At 30.5% G+C, this 17,015-nt stretch overlaps 3 protein-coding genes across 6 annotated transcripts; 2 read left to right on the forward strand and 1 right to left on the reverse strand.

Annotated features, from left to right (window-relative positions):
* Nucleotides 1-7,300: 7,300 nt before the first annotated feature.
* On the forward strand, nt 7,301-8,993 carry LOC120119985 (metacaspase-9-like). The gene is made up of 2 exons (XM_039139760.1): nt 7,301-7,701; nt 8,380-8,993. Exons 1-2 carry the CDS (start codon nt 7,323-7,325, stop codon nt 8,991-8,993), a joined length of 993 nt encoding a protein of 330 aa, XP_038995691.1. The 5' UTR covers nt 7,301-7,322.
* A 454-nt stretch (nt 8,994-9,447) lies between these two features.
* On the reverse strand, nt 9,448-9,975 carry LOC120119986. Its single transcript, XM_039139761.1, has one exon. The coding sequence runs from the start codon at nt 9,973-9,975 to the stop codon at nt 9,448-9,450; it is 528 nt and encodes a 175-aa protein (XP_038995692.1).
* Nucleotides 9,976-12,940: 2,965 nt separating this feature from the next.
* LOC120119510 (dr1-associated corepressor homolog) lies at nt 12,941-16,708 on the forward strand. 4 transcript variants are annotated; one of them, XM_039139325.1, is made up of 7 exons: nt 12,941-12,967; nt 13,154-13,222; nt 14,406-14,478; nt 14,567-14,660; nt 15,354-15,479; nt 15,568-15,625; nt 15,855-16,708. In XM_039139325.1, exons 2-7 carry the CDS (start codon nt 13,190-13,192, stop codon nt 16,425-16,427), a joined length of 957 nt encoding a protein of 318 aa, XP_038995256.1. In that variant the 5' UTR covers nt 12,941-12,967; nt 13,154-13,189; the 3' UTR covers nt 16,428-16,708. The 4 variants fall into 4 exon arrangements, with proteins under 4 accessions (XP_038995256.1, XP_038995254.1, XP_038995257.1 ...); XM_039139323.1 differs by lacking the exon at nt 12,941-12,967 and having other exon boundaries at nt 12,974-13,222; XM_039139326.1 differs by lacking the exon at nt 12,941-12,967 and having other exon boundaries at nt 12,974-13,222; nt 15,858-16,708.
* Nucleotides 16,709-17,015: the final 307 nt, after the last annotated feature.

A 17,015-nucleotide genomic window follows, 5' to 3' on the forward strand; every position in this document is an offset into this window, starting at 1 on the left:
TTTTATTAGAATTAATAAACTTTAAGCAAATGACTTTGCGAGTCCCTGTAATTTTTTTGAAATTAATGTAGTCCTTTTTCTCTCAATGTTCTCAATGTGACCTTTCGACTTAAAAAAATTCAATATGACCTTTAATCATTGTTTTTTGTCATTAATCAATAGCTACATTAATTTCTGTTAATGTAGATGTTTTTTTTTAAAAAATTTACGAAAAAAAGTATTGTTTGTGGCAAAAAATAATCAGTTTTCGGTTGTATAGACAATTGTTAAAGGAGAAGAGAAAAAAATCATAGAGATGGTTTTGCATAAACTTGTGGTTGACTTTAGAGCATTAGAATGTTGCATTAGAATGATTTATACTAATGTTGGTTAAAAGATCACATTGAATTTTTTTTGAGTTAGAGGGTCATATTGAAAGAAAAAAATAGTACGAGAATTACATTAAATTTTTTTAAGTAATAAAACTTTGTATACCATTTTATCTAAATATTAATAAAGGATTAGTTGTTTATCTAAATATTCAATTTGTAACAAAGAAAACAAAGTAGGTTTATTCATGTTTCGACATAATATTACATTTTTAAATAAATTATATGTTTTAGGGTAAATTACATCCATGATCACTTAACTATGGATATATTTTATTTTGATTATTGATCTTTTAATTTCTTTTCAATCAATCTCCATAATTATTTAAGTATTATCAATTAAGCCACGAACAGTTAACATTTAACAAAGAATTGATGTGTCTATTAAAGAAATAGTATAATTACACATAATCGTCAATATTTACACATACTATTAATTTTATCTTAATTTTAATTCAATTTAATAAATTTAATCCTCAATTGAATAGTAACATGTATCATCGTTTAATTGGTTTGGAAAACAAATTAAAATAATTTAGCTGAGAGGGAGATTAAGCTTAGGCTAGAGGGAAATTTGGTGGCTCCTCAACCACTATGTCAATATCTCCACTTTGTTATGAATTACAACATTTTTATATAAAAATGTATAATTTAGGATAAATTATATAAATGATGTTTAAGTAGATTTTTTTAAATTAAAATTTTAAAAGTAACAATTTAACCACTAATATTATTGATTTATTAAAAATCGATCACTCACTATTAACCACTGTCACATAAACTAACGGAATGTTAATACAATTGGTTGATCTAACATTAACAACTATTCAAAGTGGCTGATTGTTGGACCCCTCAATTTAAAGCACCTAATCATTAAAAATCCTAATTTAGTTATATATTTTACAACTCATCTTGGTTTCTTCCTTTTCTTCCACATAAAAATCAGTGATCGTTAAATCAAAATAAGCTCATATGTAAATATCGAACTTGGTCAAACCTATCACCATGGTCAGCACATATAGACAGCATACACGGGGAAATTCATTAGTTTCGAGATTCAAATTTAAGTATCTACAATACCTTCTTTTATCTTTATGAAAATATCTAAGATATTTTCGTACAAAATTAATGAAAATCGACGAATACATATTTTTATGAATCTAGTCTCTTTTCGTCGTTTGTAGTCATCCAAATACATATTTTTATAAAAGATTATGAAAAAATCGACGAATAGGGAAACTAGATTCATAAACCAATAAAAGTGCATAGATAAATGGTAAAATATATTATATTTTCGTAGATAAAATATATGTTTTTTTATTATTCTATTAAAAAAAGACCAAGATGGTTAAGTTTTATATAACATATGTGAGCTGGTTCGATATATATATATATATATATATATATATATATATATATATATATATATATATGTGTGTGTGTGAAACGTATGCAAACATCAACATCAAGCTTTTTATCAATAATAATCTTTATTCTTCCTTTACTTTCACTCATTTCACTTTTATTTTGGTTTTAAAATATTAAGTTGGATTATATCTAAGGAAAATTAATTATGTATATTGCGATCTTATAAATTTATGTAATTGATTCATGCATTTTTAAGTGTAACTTATAACTTTCATTATTCAATTTTTTATTCTTATTTTAATTATTAAAGTTTAATTTTTTAATTTATTTATTGAACTTTCTATTTGTTGTTGTTTTAGTCGTTGATCCGTTGAATATATAACAACATTCTAACTGGATACTTTTTTATAAAAAATTATGAAATAATTCTATTTTTTGTGAAAATTCTCATAGTTTCAAATTCCCTTTGATTATTCGATGATAAAACATCTTATTCCAAATCCTAAATGGTGGGATGTGGAGAAGGAAGAAGCGAGTTGTATATTTTGATTCCACGTAGACCATATGGTAGATATTGTAGATTAGAGTGGTTTGAGGTTTCACGAGTTTTGTGTTTAGGGTTGAGTTTTATGAATTTTAAACCAATTCAAGTAAAAATAACTAATAAAGTAGTAAGAGACAATGAAACAAGTTCGTTGATATCTTTAATGATCAGAAAATATGTCAGAGAATGATAATTGTAGTGCCGATATGATACAAGGATGAAACTGTAAAACTTTCATATTTGAAGTAAAAAGATAAAATAAAAAAATAAACAAAATGGGGGAAAATAGTCATATAGATTTTATGTTAATAAAAAGTAATATATTTTAACGTGTCATCCTTTTATTTATGATTAACATTTGAGTTGCCAAAATAACAATAAATTGGAAGTTGAACGACAAAAATTGTAATTATTAAATATTTTTTAATTCCTCAGTAGCATATAATTAATAAGAATTTGATGGTATTTTGAAAATTTAGAACCATAGGATATATTTTTAAGATTGTTGCAAAATTATATTTTATTTTTAAAATTAGAATGCATATTTATGTGATAATTGGAAATGGAATCATGTTTAAAAGTCACATAGAAGGATGCTTCTATTTCTTTTCCCCAAGTGGAAGTCTTTATGATTTTTGTAATTATATAATATTTGATTTTTTTTCTTAAATGTTTGTTAGAAACTTAGACGTGTGATATTTATTTTAATTAACTAAAATTTAATTGATTTAAAATTATTTTTTATCCAATTTATGATTTCTGAATTCGTTCAATTAAAAAAATAAAATATTATCAACTAATGCCTCGGTGACATTAACAAAATTGAATGCAAATATGAATGATAAAAAAATGTTTTGACTCTTGACTTACTCAACCTTTCACATCTCAAATAGCGAGTTAAGTCCTTGTCCTTCTCACCAAACAAATTGAAGGCATTTCATTACCTTTTTATTGTAATTCTCCAAGTATTTAGAGTAGGATATATGTAATTTTTAAATTATTTGAAATTTAAATTTGTTTGAAAATTCAAGCTTATTTTTTATCTATAACTATTTAAGTATTTTTATTCAAATTTAAATTATATGCACAAAGTGAGTGACATCACTGATAAATGAATTGTTGTTATTCTTGGGATCTCGGGTTCAGGTAACAGAAATGTTAAGGGTGTGAGCATTTGATGTCAAATGGTTGAGAATTATCTTTAAACGAATATTATCTTGTAATTGCTCCAGATTAATAAAAAAAATTAAATTATATCCACTAGATATCTATATTCAAAGTTATTCAAATTCAAGTACGTTGAATATCGAATGAATTAAGCGATCTTGGTGGTTAAAAATGATGATTGTTATCCTTAGAGGTCTCGAGTTCAAACACAACACTTGTAAGGATATTTACGCGTACATTATCAAATAGTCAAATCTTTCAAATAGTTACATATTTAAAAGGATGATGTGTTAGAAGCTTTGGAGTGCGAGTTTAGGTTTGGTGCTTTTGGTTTGGCAAAGCGGAAGCGTGGATTATTCAGAATTGAAGCCGTTTGCTGCTCGATCTTTTGGATGGCATGGTTGGCTCGTTTGAGATACTACTTTGAATGGGTATAGGTAGTTTGTTGGGGCTGATTATGCTCAGTTATATTTATGTATCGTTCGAATGTAGTTAGAACCTTTTTATAGACAGTAATTTGAATACTCTTTTTTCTCCATTTAGATGAAGGGATATTTTTTTTTTAATGAGGTTCATGTTAATTGTCTTCTCATTGTATGATTGCCTCTATTTAATCATACTTCTACCGTTTATAAAAATATAATTTTAACATTTGAATTCATTATATCTGAACCTATGAAAATTGAATGAAATATTCATAAGAATCTGAACTCGCAACTTAAAATGTTATCTCTAATTTAGAGGGTTCATATGAATAAAAAATATAAAAGATCATAAATACACAAATTATCATATCTAATATCAAATCGACTAATTTCAAAAAATAAATAAACGATATCTAAGTAAGAAACATTTTACTTACCATTGAATTTGATATTTTCGAAGTTATCGAAAATATTGAGATTAAGAGCTAAGATAATGTGAACTTTGCTCGATTATGAATATAGATCTCCCCTATACATACAATCTAGATGCATAAACTAGTAAAGTACACATTGTAGGAGCAATTAGAAATGAGAAAGACCTTATACATGTCAAATCTATATATTTGATTAATGTTCGATCTTAAATAAATGATTGTTGATGAGTCGAAGTAACGTTGGTTTTGTTGAATAATGAGTCTAATTTTCTATCATTTGCATCTAATGATCATTCGATCGATGAAGACATAAAAACTAGACTCATAATCCAGCAAAACTAACATTATTGACCATAATAATAATGGCAATCAACCCAAATTTCAGTATATTTTTTAGGGGATGAAATGATGAGAGAGCTAAATTGCATGTATTTATAAGGTTCAAAAGGCTTGCAAGTTGCAAATTAAAATTACTTGGTAGTTGGCTCTATTTTTTTTTTCTTCATTTATGAAGAATAAGATGAGTTGACACATTCAAACTATATATGTGAATATTTTTCATATATTTTATATAGCATTGGGTGAATTTTTTTTTTAAAGGAGAAATGATGGGAAAGGGATTTGGGAGGAAGGGAAGTTCATTGAATGATCCTGAACCTTAAATAAATGTAATATATTTTATTTAAAAAATAATATGAATGATCCTATAAATGTATTTATATTGTGATTTAACACATTATCATCCGATTATAGAAAATAAAAGAAGATTTAAACTTAAATCATGTGAAATTAAAGAGTTCATCCTTAATAAAATTTCAATTAAAATAATTTAAATAAAAATAACATATTATCATAATGTTAAAATCTCAATATTTTTTACATAATCGTTGATATTTAATCTACTAATCAATTAATATTATTAATTTTTTAAAAGAATCTTCGAGGAACTCGGTAAATAATAAAACATGTGTTTGACTCTTGACTTACTCAACCTTTCACATCTGAAACGGTAACTCCCAAAAAAATGTATTAATAAAAGTTCTCACCAAACAAATTAAAAGAATTGCATTCCCTTTTCTTGTGATTCTAAGTATTTAGATTAGGAATAGTAAAGGGTAAAATACGTGCAACTTTTAAATTATCTTAAATTTAAATCTATAAATTTGTTTAAAAATTAAAATATATTTTTTTAATTATTTAAATATTATTATTCAAAATCAAAACCGCATCATGTTTTCTAAAAACGAGGCAATGTTCGGTTATTAGACATAATAGCTGATCTCCCACATTTACGCTCGGGGGCGAATGCTATCGGTCTCAATAACGAATACCCTTTTCAAACTCTGCATCCTTAATGATTTTTAAATTAAATAAAGATTGAACTCAAAATTTCTGATTTTAAATATAGGATAATCAACTAGATACCAACTTTTGGGCGCTTGTGGGGGTGTTAATCATTCCCCACGAGTAACCGACTCCGAACCTGATTTCTGTATTTTTGCAGACCTCAAAACTCGATATTTTGATAAAAATAAAATATTTTATTAAAATCACCCGGTTTTTATGGTGTCTCAATCGCACCTTAAATGATTGGAGGCGACTCCTCACATTTTCAAAATTCATTTCAAAGAGAAAACCCTCGAGTCGATATCGATTTTTTCTCTCCCGGACGAAAAACGGTGTCGACAAATGTGGATACCAAATAATTGTATATATATTGGTTCTCATTTAATTTCAAGAAACATAAATATATCTCCTAATCAATGTCAAAAGTAAAATATCAAAGTTTGACTGATGTCGTTTCAAAACTTATTAAGATTCTTCTACAAGGTGAGTAGAGTTTGAATAAACTTTCAAGATTTGGTGTGATAAATATAATTCTACATGTTAAAAGCAAGTATGTCGATTTGGATTTACACTTTGATATGTAAAAAAAATGATGTTAAAACAATTAGAAATCAACTATATTCTAACTCAACATCAAACAGCAGATATATTAGTTATTTCAGTTAAACAAGTGCGACCGCACTTCAATACATCTTCGGTCCATCCCTATGCTTTTATCTTATAGAGCCACTTATCAAGAATAGTTTGATCATCATTCATGGAGTAATCCAGGCTTTGCCTCTTCTCTTGGAAGATGACGAGAAAAACATCTCCTGAAATTCTCATGATGGTAGCGCCGTGAAGGCTATCGGAAATATTTGTTGAAAGCCCCTACGAATTATTATTTTATTATCTTCGTGTTTGGGATTTAAACTATGTTCAATTGGAAAGAATTTCAAAACAAGAAAGTAGAAGAATTTTATTACATTGCTTTGCATTTACAACAAAAAATAAGCATTTTGATAAGGTTAATCCTCAATTTTTATTAATTTACTCCTTATTTTTTATGTACAATTTAAACATTAATCTTTCAAAATTGTAGAATAACTATTTTAACGATATTTTGAATTAAGATGTTAATTCTGATCAATTGAGTTGAAATCTTGTGTGATAGTCAATGTGTATTTCATGTTCATTTTTATTATTTTATAATTATCTTTTTAAATTTTTATTGAAAATAGCATATAAGACAAATAGTCTGTGTGTATTTCAAGAACTATCAGCCTGTCATGACAAAATTGTTAACAATTCATTACTTTAGTGAGCATTATCATTAAAATAATAATAATTTGAATTTTTTTTTGAAAGATTTAGGATCAAATTGATATATGTGTAAAAGTTTAGGATTAAATGTGTCATTGTGCCCAAACTAGAAGTTTTCTTTTGTTGAAATTATTTCTCTGTTTAGCAAAGATTAAATCGTTGAAGCATTCTTCCGACGCTTAAAAGGCATCCAACAAGGCCAAAAGGTTGCTTCAACGATTTCCCAAGTCAGCTATGGAACTTCATTTACTATATAATCCCAAGCACAATCTCCTTAGTTCGCAGTTCCGATTCTTGCTTCCATCGATATTTGATAACATCCGTTACGTCCGCTATCGTCTAATTCGTGCTCGAAATCTCAGCATCAATGGCCAAAGTTAACAAGAGATTGGCAGTTCTGGTGGGTTGCAACTATCCAAACACCCAATACGAGTTGCATGGATGCATAAACGATGTGGTAGCCATGAGAGACGTACTGATTAATCGATTCGGGTTCGAACAGATGAATATCAAGCTACTTACGGATGCACCAGCAGCAGCGGGAGAAGGATCATCGTCGCCCGTGATTTTGCCGACTGGGGCCAACATTAAGGCGGCATTGCGTAAGATGGTGAGCCAGGCCGAAGCCGGTGATGTGTTGTTTTTCCATTATAGTGGACATGGAACAAGGATTCCTAGCTTGAAACCTGCCCATGTTTTCAGACAAGATGAAGCAATTGTGCCCTCTGATTTCAATCTCATCACGGGTATTTTATTTTCATGGCTAAAATTAATTCGTTTTTAGTATTATTTTTTTTTCAAAATATTTATTTTCAATATTTTATTTTAGAATAAAATTACTAAAGATTAGATGAAATTTATTAATTAATTAATGATCAATATTTATCACTAAAATGACATATAAATTGATGACGTAATGAATGCACATGATATATTCCGCTTAATCACTTAGATGTATATAACATGTGTCACATCATCACTTATATATGTAATATATTTTATGTTATCACTTTAAACATTTGACATATACTACGTCACTTTGAACATTTGATATGTGTTACATCATCGCTTAGGTACACATAATACATGTCACATCATTACTTACATTACGTTACATGTACCATGTCATGATTCAAACACATAATACATATTGCATATATGTAACGTATGTCACGTCATTACTTAAATGCACATAGCACATGCCACATTATTATTTGTGTAAACATAAGATTAGTCAGTGATAAATATTGACCATCCGTCAAGTAATAGTTTTCACCCGATAAAATATTAAAATATTGAACTTTAAATATTTTAAAAAGATAAAAATTAAAATATTATTTAATTAAATGTTAAAGATAATTTTATCTTTATGAATTACTTATCCGATTTGGTACTTAAATTTAGATGATGCATGATTATTGCAGGCATGGACTTCAGACAATTAGTTAACCGAGTGCCCAAAGGAGCAAGTTTCACGATCCTGTCGGATTCGTGCCACAGTGGCGGTCTCATCGACAAAGAAAAAGAACAAATCGGACCATCTACGTACAGGACAACTTCATCATCACTTTCTTACAAGCCCAAAACCATCCCTTTCGAATCCATACTTCACCACCTATCATCACTAACAGGGATTAACTCATCCGACATCGGTACCCATTTGTTAGAATCCTTTGGTTCCAATGCCAGCCTTAAATTCCTCGCACCGCAAATCAATTCCGATCTATTCGAGTTCTCGAAGCCCGACGAGGGGATTCTCCTAAGTGGATGCCAAGCAGACGAGACGTCGGCCGACATGAACCCGATGACGTCGACGGAGAACGGCGGAAAGGCTTACGGGGCGTTTAGCAATGCCATCCAGATGGTACTCAAAGACAACTTCGGCGGATTGAGCAATAAACAGGTTGTAATAATGGCTAGGAAGGTTTTAGAGGCTCAAGGAATTGATCAACACCCTTGCCTTTATTGCAGTGATCGGAACGTCGATGCTACTTTCTTGTCTCCTCCCGACGATAAGCCCTCGGTATCGGAAATTTAAAATCGATTGTACCGTGGTGTTAAAATCGTTATTTTATGGTTTCAATATTCGAATTTGAATATTTGTGTTTGCATTGCGATTAAAAAAGTGATTTATACAATAATAAAATGTAATAAGAAGTTTATTTAAAAGTACATTTTGCTATTTTACGCACGATAATAATATATAACATTCGAGTTGCCGCATGGATTTTAATTTCAAAATAAACTACATTAATTTTAATTGGAACTCAAGTTCCCGCATAAATTTTGGGTGAAATAGTATATCATATTTGAGTTTCGTGAGTAAATTAAAAAAACTAAAAGCACAATAAGGGAAATAGAGAGAATCAAATTCAATGATACATGATGTAGTTTACCCAAAATTAAATAAACATAGAAGTTATATTAATCATAATAAACATGAAATAAACTTAACTATGAACTTATTAAAGCACAATAATACTAAAGATAAATTAAAGCTTAAGGGTTAAATCGATTCCGGAACTATCCTTGTTCTCATCACTTCCTGCTGCCGGCCTATTCACGGCACCATCTACTTGAGAATTGTTAGCAAAGCTCACAACGGAACCGATTCCGTTGATTCCCGAAGAGCTTGAAGGCACCGGGACCGCGAATCCGCCATTATTGACGCCGAATCTTCCACCGAGAATGAGCTGAGGATGGTTCATCATGGCTGTCCTAGTGTAACCTCGACCGAAACGATATCCGCCTGATCTGTATGGCACCAATGAATACAATGGTTTATGGATCATGGATTCAGTTCTAACCCCAAAGGGTGATCGATTCAAAGATCCAAGAAAAGGGTTTGAATAAAAGGTCGAATAAGGGTAATAAGGAAAGACCGGACGGAGAAAATCACTCGGTCCGATCCGTCGAGCCCTTCTGGCTAACGCACGTTCTTGTTTGTGTGCATTTTGGTGCCCCCAAGGCCTGAGAGGTAGAGAACGCTCTTTTGCAGTTGCTGCAATTGTAAACCACATCCGTTCCGGGTCGTCTTTCCGACCAAGGAGGTATAGGGTTCGTAGGAGTGACAAGATTGAGCTCGACCCTTGATTCGCATGGCAAAGCACCAGTGCCGGGTACCATTTTCAGATGCTTTAGCAGGTTGACTAAACTATATGAATTTTGGTGTGGGGGAAAAATCACGAGGGATGTTGTTTGATTTATATTAGGGTTTGAGTTAGTGAGACTGTTTCAATTATGGCAAGATATCTATTTTCAAGTTGTGTCAATTTGAATAATTTCATTATAGTGCTTCAATTATTGATGCATACATAGATATACATACATATGCACTACTATAAACAAATCCATGATATTCAGTTGTTACGGTAAAAATACAAATTTGGACACCTATGCACCACTCTAAATTTGGCAACTCTATGAAGTTGAAGCTCATATGACCATGTACCTCAAATGAACATATGGTAATTAGAGGTGTTCAAAAATCCCAGTTGTCCAAATTAACTTCCTTTTGTTTGTTCTATCTTATTACATTATTTATAGTATTAAAACAATAGAGTACATTTATGGTCAACTTTGTTTGAATATAATAGAGAAAGCTTTCATATATATAGAATTCAGATCTGAAGTGTATATATTAATTTCTATAACTTATTTTTTTCTATAAGTTTGTTTTGAATATATATTAATTTCAAGATTCAATTTGTATCTAGGGTCTGTTTGTTTGGCTGTAATTGGTTTTCCAGAAAATGAATTACTGGAATTTGAATTACTGAAATTTGAATTACTGGAATTTGAATTCTGGAAAATGAATTACATTTCTGGAAAACGTTTTCCGGAAAATGTTTTCCGTAAAATGAATTACATTTTTCTAAAAAACATCTGGAAAACGTTTTATGATGTTTGGAAGATGTTATTTAAACATTTTTTCCACTAGTTGAAGAGTTTTTTTAAAAATTATTTATTACAAATATTAAATACAATAAATAATATTATTTATCATAAAAAAATTTTATTATTAAAAATAATTTATTTATTATTAAATAGTATTTTTATAATTTTATTAATAAAAATATTAATTTTTGTATATTTTAGTGAAATAAAAATATTATAAATATTATAAATTATTTATTAAAGTAATAGTGTTATATTATATTTTAAAAATATTAATTTTTAAAAATATATAAATAATATTATTCATTATTAAATATATAATTTTTTTTATTATATATTATTAAAATAAAAATATAATATCTTATATTATTATAATATAATTGATTATTTTATATAATATTAAAAATATAATATTATATTATTATAAATATTAATAAATTAATAAATAATATTTTGATGAAAATGATATTAAAATATTTTATTAATATTAAATTCATAAAATAAAATTATTTTGAGTATTTATTCTTTGAAGTGAAAAGTTCGGAAAATGACTTACGGAAAATGAATCCGTAAGTCATTTTCCAGAAAACAAAAAGGAAATTTTGTTATTAGGAAAATGAATTACGTTCAGAAAAACCAATTACGTGAAACAAACACTGGAAAACATTTTCCGGAAAACAAATTACATGAAACAAACACGGAAAAACATTTTCCGAAAAACGAATTACGTGAAACAAACACGGGAATTCGGGGAAAACCAATTCCGTAATTCCAATTATGGGAAACAAACAGACCCTAAGTTTTTTTTTTTTGTCTAATTTGATATTTGAATTTATGGTAAACTTGTTTGAATATAATAGAGCTTCCTTATATAGATTAAAACATGATTTATGACCAAAATAAGAATAACAACTTCATTTTTTCTATAACTTATATCTTAATTATTTTCATAGAAAAATCATGGCTTATTTAAATGGTAATTAATTAATTTTCATTGATGAACAGTTTTGGAAGGTATTAAGTAAATATTGTGTAAAACATTTAGTTTTAGTGTCATTTAAGACGAGGATGAAGCTAAATTCTCTAACTAAAATAATGATTTAATTTATTTCTTTTAAGTTAATTAAATGAAAAATCATAATTTTAATATTTTTTAAAATTTATAATTCAATGGACACGGTTCTATTAAGGTACGAATATATATTAGAAAATATGTTAAATTGTCTTTCAGGAAAATATTTCTTGAGTTATTTTATGAAAGTCATAATAATTCGTATAATACGTGATCTTCTTCATTTAAGGTCACCTTGATTCTAACGTTAGAAATTATATATTTTGATAGAGTCAAATGTTTAATATATAAGGATATATTATAAAGAAAATTGTTAGAATGTCATAAATTATATAGCGAGAGATGCATGACCGATATATGATTCGTCATTTCTACGTAAGTGTTTTCTAATGTCTTAGTATTGAGTGCGATTAAAATTATATGGTCGTACTCAAAATAATTTATATGAGAGATCAAATAAATTTATATGCCATAGCCTACATGATATTTTTTAAAAAAAAAACACACACACAAAAGATTAAATTACAATTAACTGTTTGGATTTGCATTTTGGTATCCCCATTATTTGATGATCATCTTCTTTGATGTAAATCTTTTTTTTTATTTTAATTTATTTTGAGAGTTGTTTTTGGTTTCTTTTAGTGTTATTTTTTGATGTTAGTTGGAAATTAGTGTTAATAATAAAAAGATTAATTTAAAAAATGTAAAGAAAATAAAATTTTGATTTAGTGTCATCACTGGTCGAATAAAATAGCTGGAGTGACATTGATAGTGAATGTCAACCGTATGAGTTAAAAGAGAGATTGAAAAACAATTAGAGGTTTTTTTTTAGAAAGTGAAAAATAAATGAAACAAAAGTTTAGGTCTAAATTAATATTTTGTATTAAGTTTAGGATCAAATAAGAAGTTAAACCTTTTTAATATGGCACATTGTAATATAAGTGATCAAAACATAAAATTAAAAGTTAAGTGATCCAAATCAGAAGAAAACCAAACAAAGGATGTGATTTACCCTGGAAACAAAGAGTTCTTGTTTATGTTTGTTTTTTTAGAACTAAAAGAACGGGAAAAAAGAGGCAGTCTTCGGATCTGAAATGTTGTTAATTTTTGTGAGTTTAGATTTTATTGAATTGTTCGTATTTCAAATGCTTAGGACAACATCGTTTTTTCTTCTGAATTAGCTTTTTTAATATATATATATATTTCGATTTCGTTTAGGTTTTTTATTTTTTATGTTTTAATGATCCAAATCTGACACCCAAATCATGAGAAAGAAGCTCGATACCCGTTTCCCAGCTGTAAGCTTCTATCTTTTCTTATTTTCCTTTTGCTTTTCATTGAATTTGTTTAATTTCATTTTCTAATCAGATGTTAATTTGATTTGGGTATTTAATTTTCTATTGATTCGATGGAAAATGAAATCTGGGTTCTCTTTGCTTTTCGAGTCTGTGGTTGTTTTTGTTGCTGCGATTCCGATTTACACTATAGTTTTTGTGATCTGGGTCGTCATTAATTTTCCATATTTTAGTTGATTCCTTGTTCAATATTTAGGGTTTTTTGGATAGTTATTTTAGAATTGGTTTTATTATTTGGAATTTCACGGACTATGTTGTTGGATTTGTATTTTCCAGAGCTATTGTAGGGAGGATTCTTTGTTTTTGGATGTTATATGAAAACCTCATGTTGGTTTAATAATTTTTTATGGTTCTTCAAAATCGGTTGGTTTTATGTAGATATGGAGATTAAATTTCCCAAATATTATTTGGTAGTTCTTAGTCTGCTGAACGTTTAGCTTACTGACTTCTGGAACTTTAGTTTCCTGTTAATCATCATGTCCCCATACTCCGACCTTCCAACTGCCTTAGACATGAAAAAAATTGAACAAACCTATGTCAAACACGCCTAAGTTTTGAATAACGTAGCTTAGACTAAGCAAAATCTTCTCACACCGCACTTGGCACTTGGCACTTGGAACTTGTGTTATGTTGATCAGTTGACGGTATTAAACCAGCAACTTACAAGGATGCATGTCAAATTATGCCCTCACATGATGAGCGATAAGGACATCGATGTGTCAAAGATCCTATCTTCTTCTCATGGTGTTCTCTGTCAGTATGTAATAGTCCTTGTCAGGTTTCTTACTGATTTTGGGGGTTGCTGTTTTATATTAGGATATCCCGGTATTAGTTGATAATGTTATTCGCTTATAATTAAGATATACAAGTCTATGGTCCCACAACTCCGTTTAAAGTTGCATCCTTCGAGCTTTTTTTTGCCAGGTGAATATGCATGTGACTTAATGATTCGAAAGTTGGTTTAGTCCACAGAAAATGTTTTTCCTATGTTTCCTATATGCCTGAGGACCACGGGTTGTGTTGTCATCCTTGGCTATGACCCATCTTCTTGGAATGATAGTAACATTTACCGATGTCAACCGTGATGAAAGCTGAAACTAAACTTCCAAAGATATTTGTTTTTCAGGCTCGTATTAAAAAGATTATGCAAGCAGATGAAGATGTCGGGAAGATTGCATTAGCAGTGCCTGTTTTAGTTTGTGAGTGGCTATAACTTTCATGATTGACTGAAATAAATAATCCATGCATGCATATTACTTGCTCATGCTTCTTTCTATTACTTTTCAGCGAAAGCATTGGAATTGTTTCTTCAAGACCTCTGTGATCGTACGTATGAGATTACTCTCCAGAGAGGAGCAAAAACCATGAATTCATTGCATTTGTAAGTAAATAATTAGCATTATTCTTTTTGTAGCGTGCAATATCGTCCACTTTATGATTTAAAGATGAAAAGGTGAGGAGGGGAAAAGAGCATAGAGGGAGACAGAGAGGCCTGAGGCAATGTTAGTTGGACTTGGGAGTTTCAGGTGTGGGTCTGTGTCCTACACGGATATGTTCAATTTTTTTAAAGTTTTTTCTATGTATTTGGAGGGTTATCGTATTTCAGGAGAACTAAAGGGTCAGAGCACCATAGGACTGAGGACAAGAAATGGATCCAATACCGCCAAAGATTCAAGGAACGTACAGAAGTATCAAATTTGAGTAATTACTTGCATTAAATCATTAGCTTCCAAACATTTTTCCTAATCCCAAATAAGCGAACCCTCTGTTGGTCTGTAAGGACAGCAAAGATTTTAATTTTATGTTGGTCTTGGTCCGGATTTCCTCCTTTTGGGTTCAAAAGTCTTATAGATCCTCTATGAAGATTAGTATAAACGATGAATCACACTTTGGGGAGAAAGGGATCTATTTTATCATTCTTTCTCGATCACGCTACATTTTTAGACTAACAAGCGTTGTGATCAGCTTGGTATCATATTAGGTGTCTTCGGATCTCATTCTTTGTTACCCATAGTGTTGTGTGTTTTCTATGTATTGTGCATTGTTCTAACAAAAGCATCTATCTAAATTGCAGAAAACATTGTGTACAGAGCTACAATGTTTTTGACTTTCTGAGGGACATTGTTAGCCGGGTTCCCGATTATGGTCATGGCCATTCTGAGGCCACTGCTACTGATGATCGAACCATTTCCCGTAGAAGGTTGGAGAAGCCCTGGATCCCACATGTTTCTTCTCAATTTGTAAAAAGTTTACTATTTTGGTGATATTTTTCTGTATCATTCTGCCAGAAAAGCTACTATAGATGAGGTCAATGACAGTGATGAAGAATCAAAAAGAAGCAGAATGGTAAGATGGCTTCGATTCAAGTATATGTGTGTGTATATATGTACGGACATACAAGCAATGAGCCTATAGAACATAGGATGAACTTGTCGAAACTCTATAGAATGAATTATGCTAAACAATTACATTTTTAATTTGTCATTCAAGTGTCATTATCTGGAGCATGCCATTTTTTATGTGCATGTGAATGGAAGTACTTTCGCTAACTGACTTCCTTCTTTCATGTATTCAGCAGCATGATGTGGGTCATGCTGGCACCAGCGGCCGAGGGAGAGGCCGGGGACGAGGCAGGGGTCGTGGAAGAGGAGCTCGACATGTGGAAAGAGATGCTCATCGTGAAATAGAACCGGAACCATGCTCAACGCTTCAGCAAGACAACAAAAGTCATTCAACCCCGGGAATGGCGATAGATGATGGTTCCGAGTTGAAGGAACCAGTAAAAGAGAAAACAATTGGTGAAGATGCCAACCAACCTATTAGGAATTTTGATCTGAATGCTGAGGTAGATGAGAACGTGGATACAAAGGCCTCAGCAACTGCTGCTAGAGTTGCTGCACCTCCAGCCACGGCTGCTGCTAAAGTTACTGCACCTGCAGCGTCAGCCGGTGCTGCTGCACCAGCACTCACAGCAACAGCGGCAGCTGCTCAGTCTTCTTCGGTAGAGCCTACAACAGAAGCTAAACACGAAGAATACCCAGGTTGGTCTCTTTCAGATATGGACAAGATGGCTATCGATCCTCTTCAACTCGCTCAGCTTGGTGGAAGGTTAGACGAGGACGAAGAAGATTATGACGAGGAAGGGTGAGTAACACCGAAGCTGGACTCTAGAAAAATTTAGTAGTCAAGATCAGTTTAGCACCCCGGGTAGATAAGATCGAGAAAATGCAAAAATAGTCTATGATCTTATTGCAATATGCAAAATATATCCTATGTAGGTCTCAAGGGCTCAAAATGCATTTCTCTTCTCTCTGTATTTGTTTATCCATCATCGTTCACTTTCTGTTATAGCATTCGCTAACATAACTTTAAAATGGTAGATTCTCACCGCCGAAAGATGCTAGTCTGGGAACCTGCTCGTTATGCAACGATAAATTGACGGCACCTTAGTGTAACTATGATCTTATTGCATTTTTTTTACTTAGCTCATTAACTTTAGTTTTGTGATTGTCAAATAACTTTGTGTTGCCCATTTCTTCAATCGGATTTACGTAGTTCAGCAATGGACGAACCCGTTTGCTTGCTGAATTGCAGAAAAGAGTGATTCCGATCCCTCCTTGTTGTTGGAACAAAAACCTGGCTGCCTAGTTTGTGATAGATGTATGGATGCACTGCAAGCTTTCTTCTCATGCATGTGAATTTATGACAACCATAGTTTAAAATTATTCTTGCCAGT

Source organism: Hibiscus syriacus, unplaced genomic scaffold, assembly GCF_006381635.1.
Source record: "Hibiscus syriacus cultivar Baekdansim isolate YM2019G1 unplaced genomic scaffold, ASM638163v2 tig00110332_pilon, whole genome shotgun sequence".
Lineage (NCBI taxonomy): Eukaryota > Viridiplantae > Streptophyta > Magnoliopsida > Malvales > Malvaceae > Hibiscus > Hibiscus syriacus.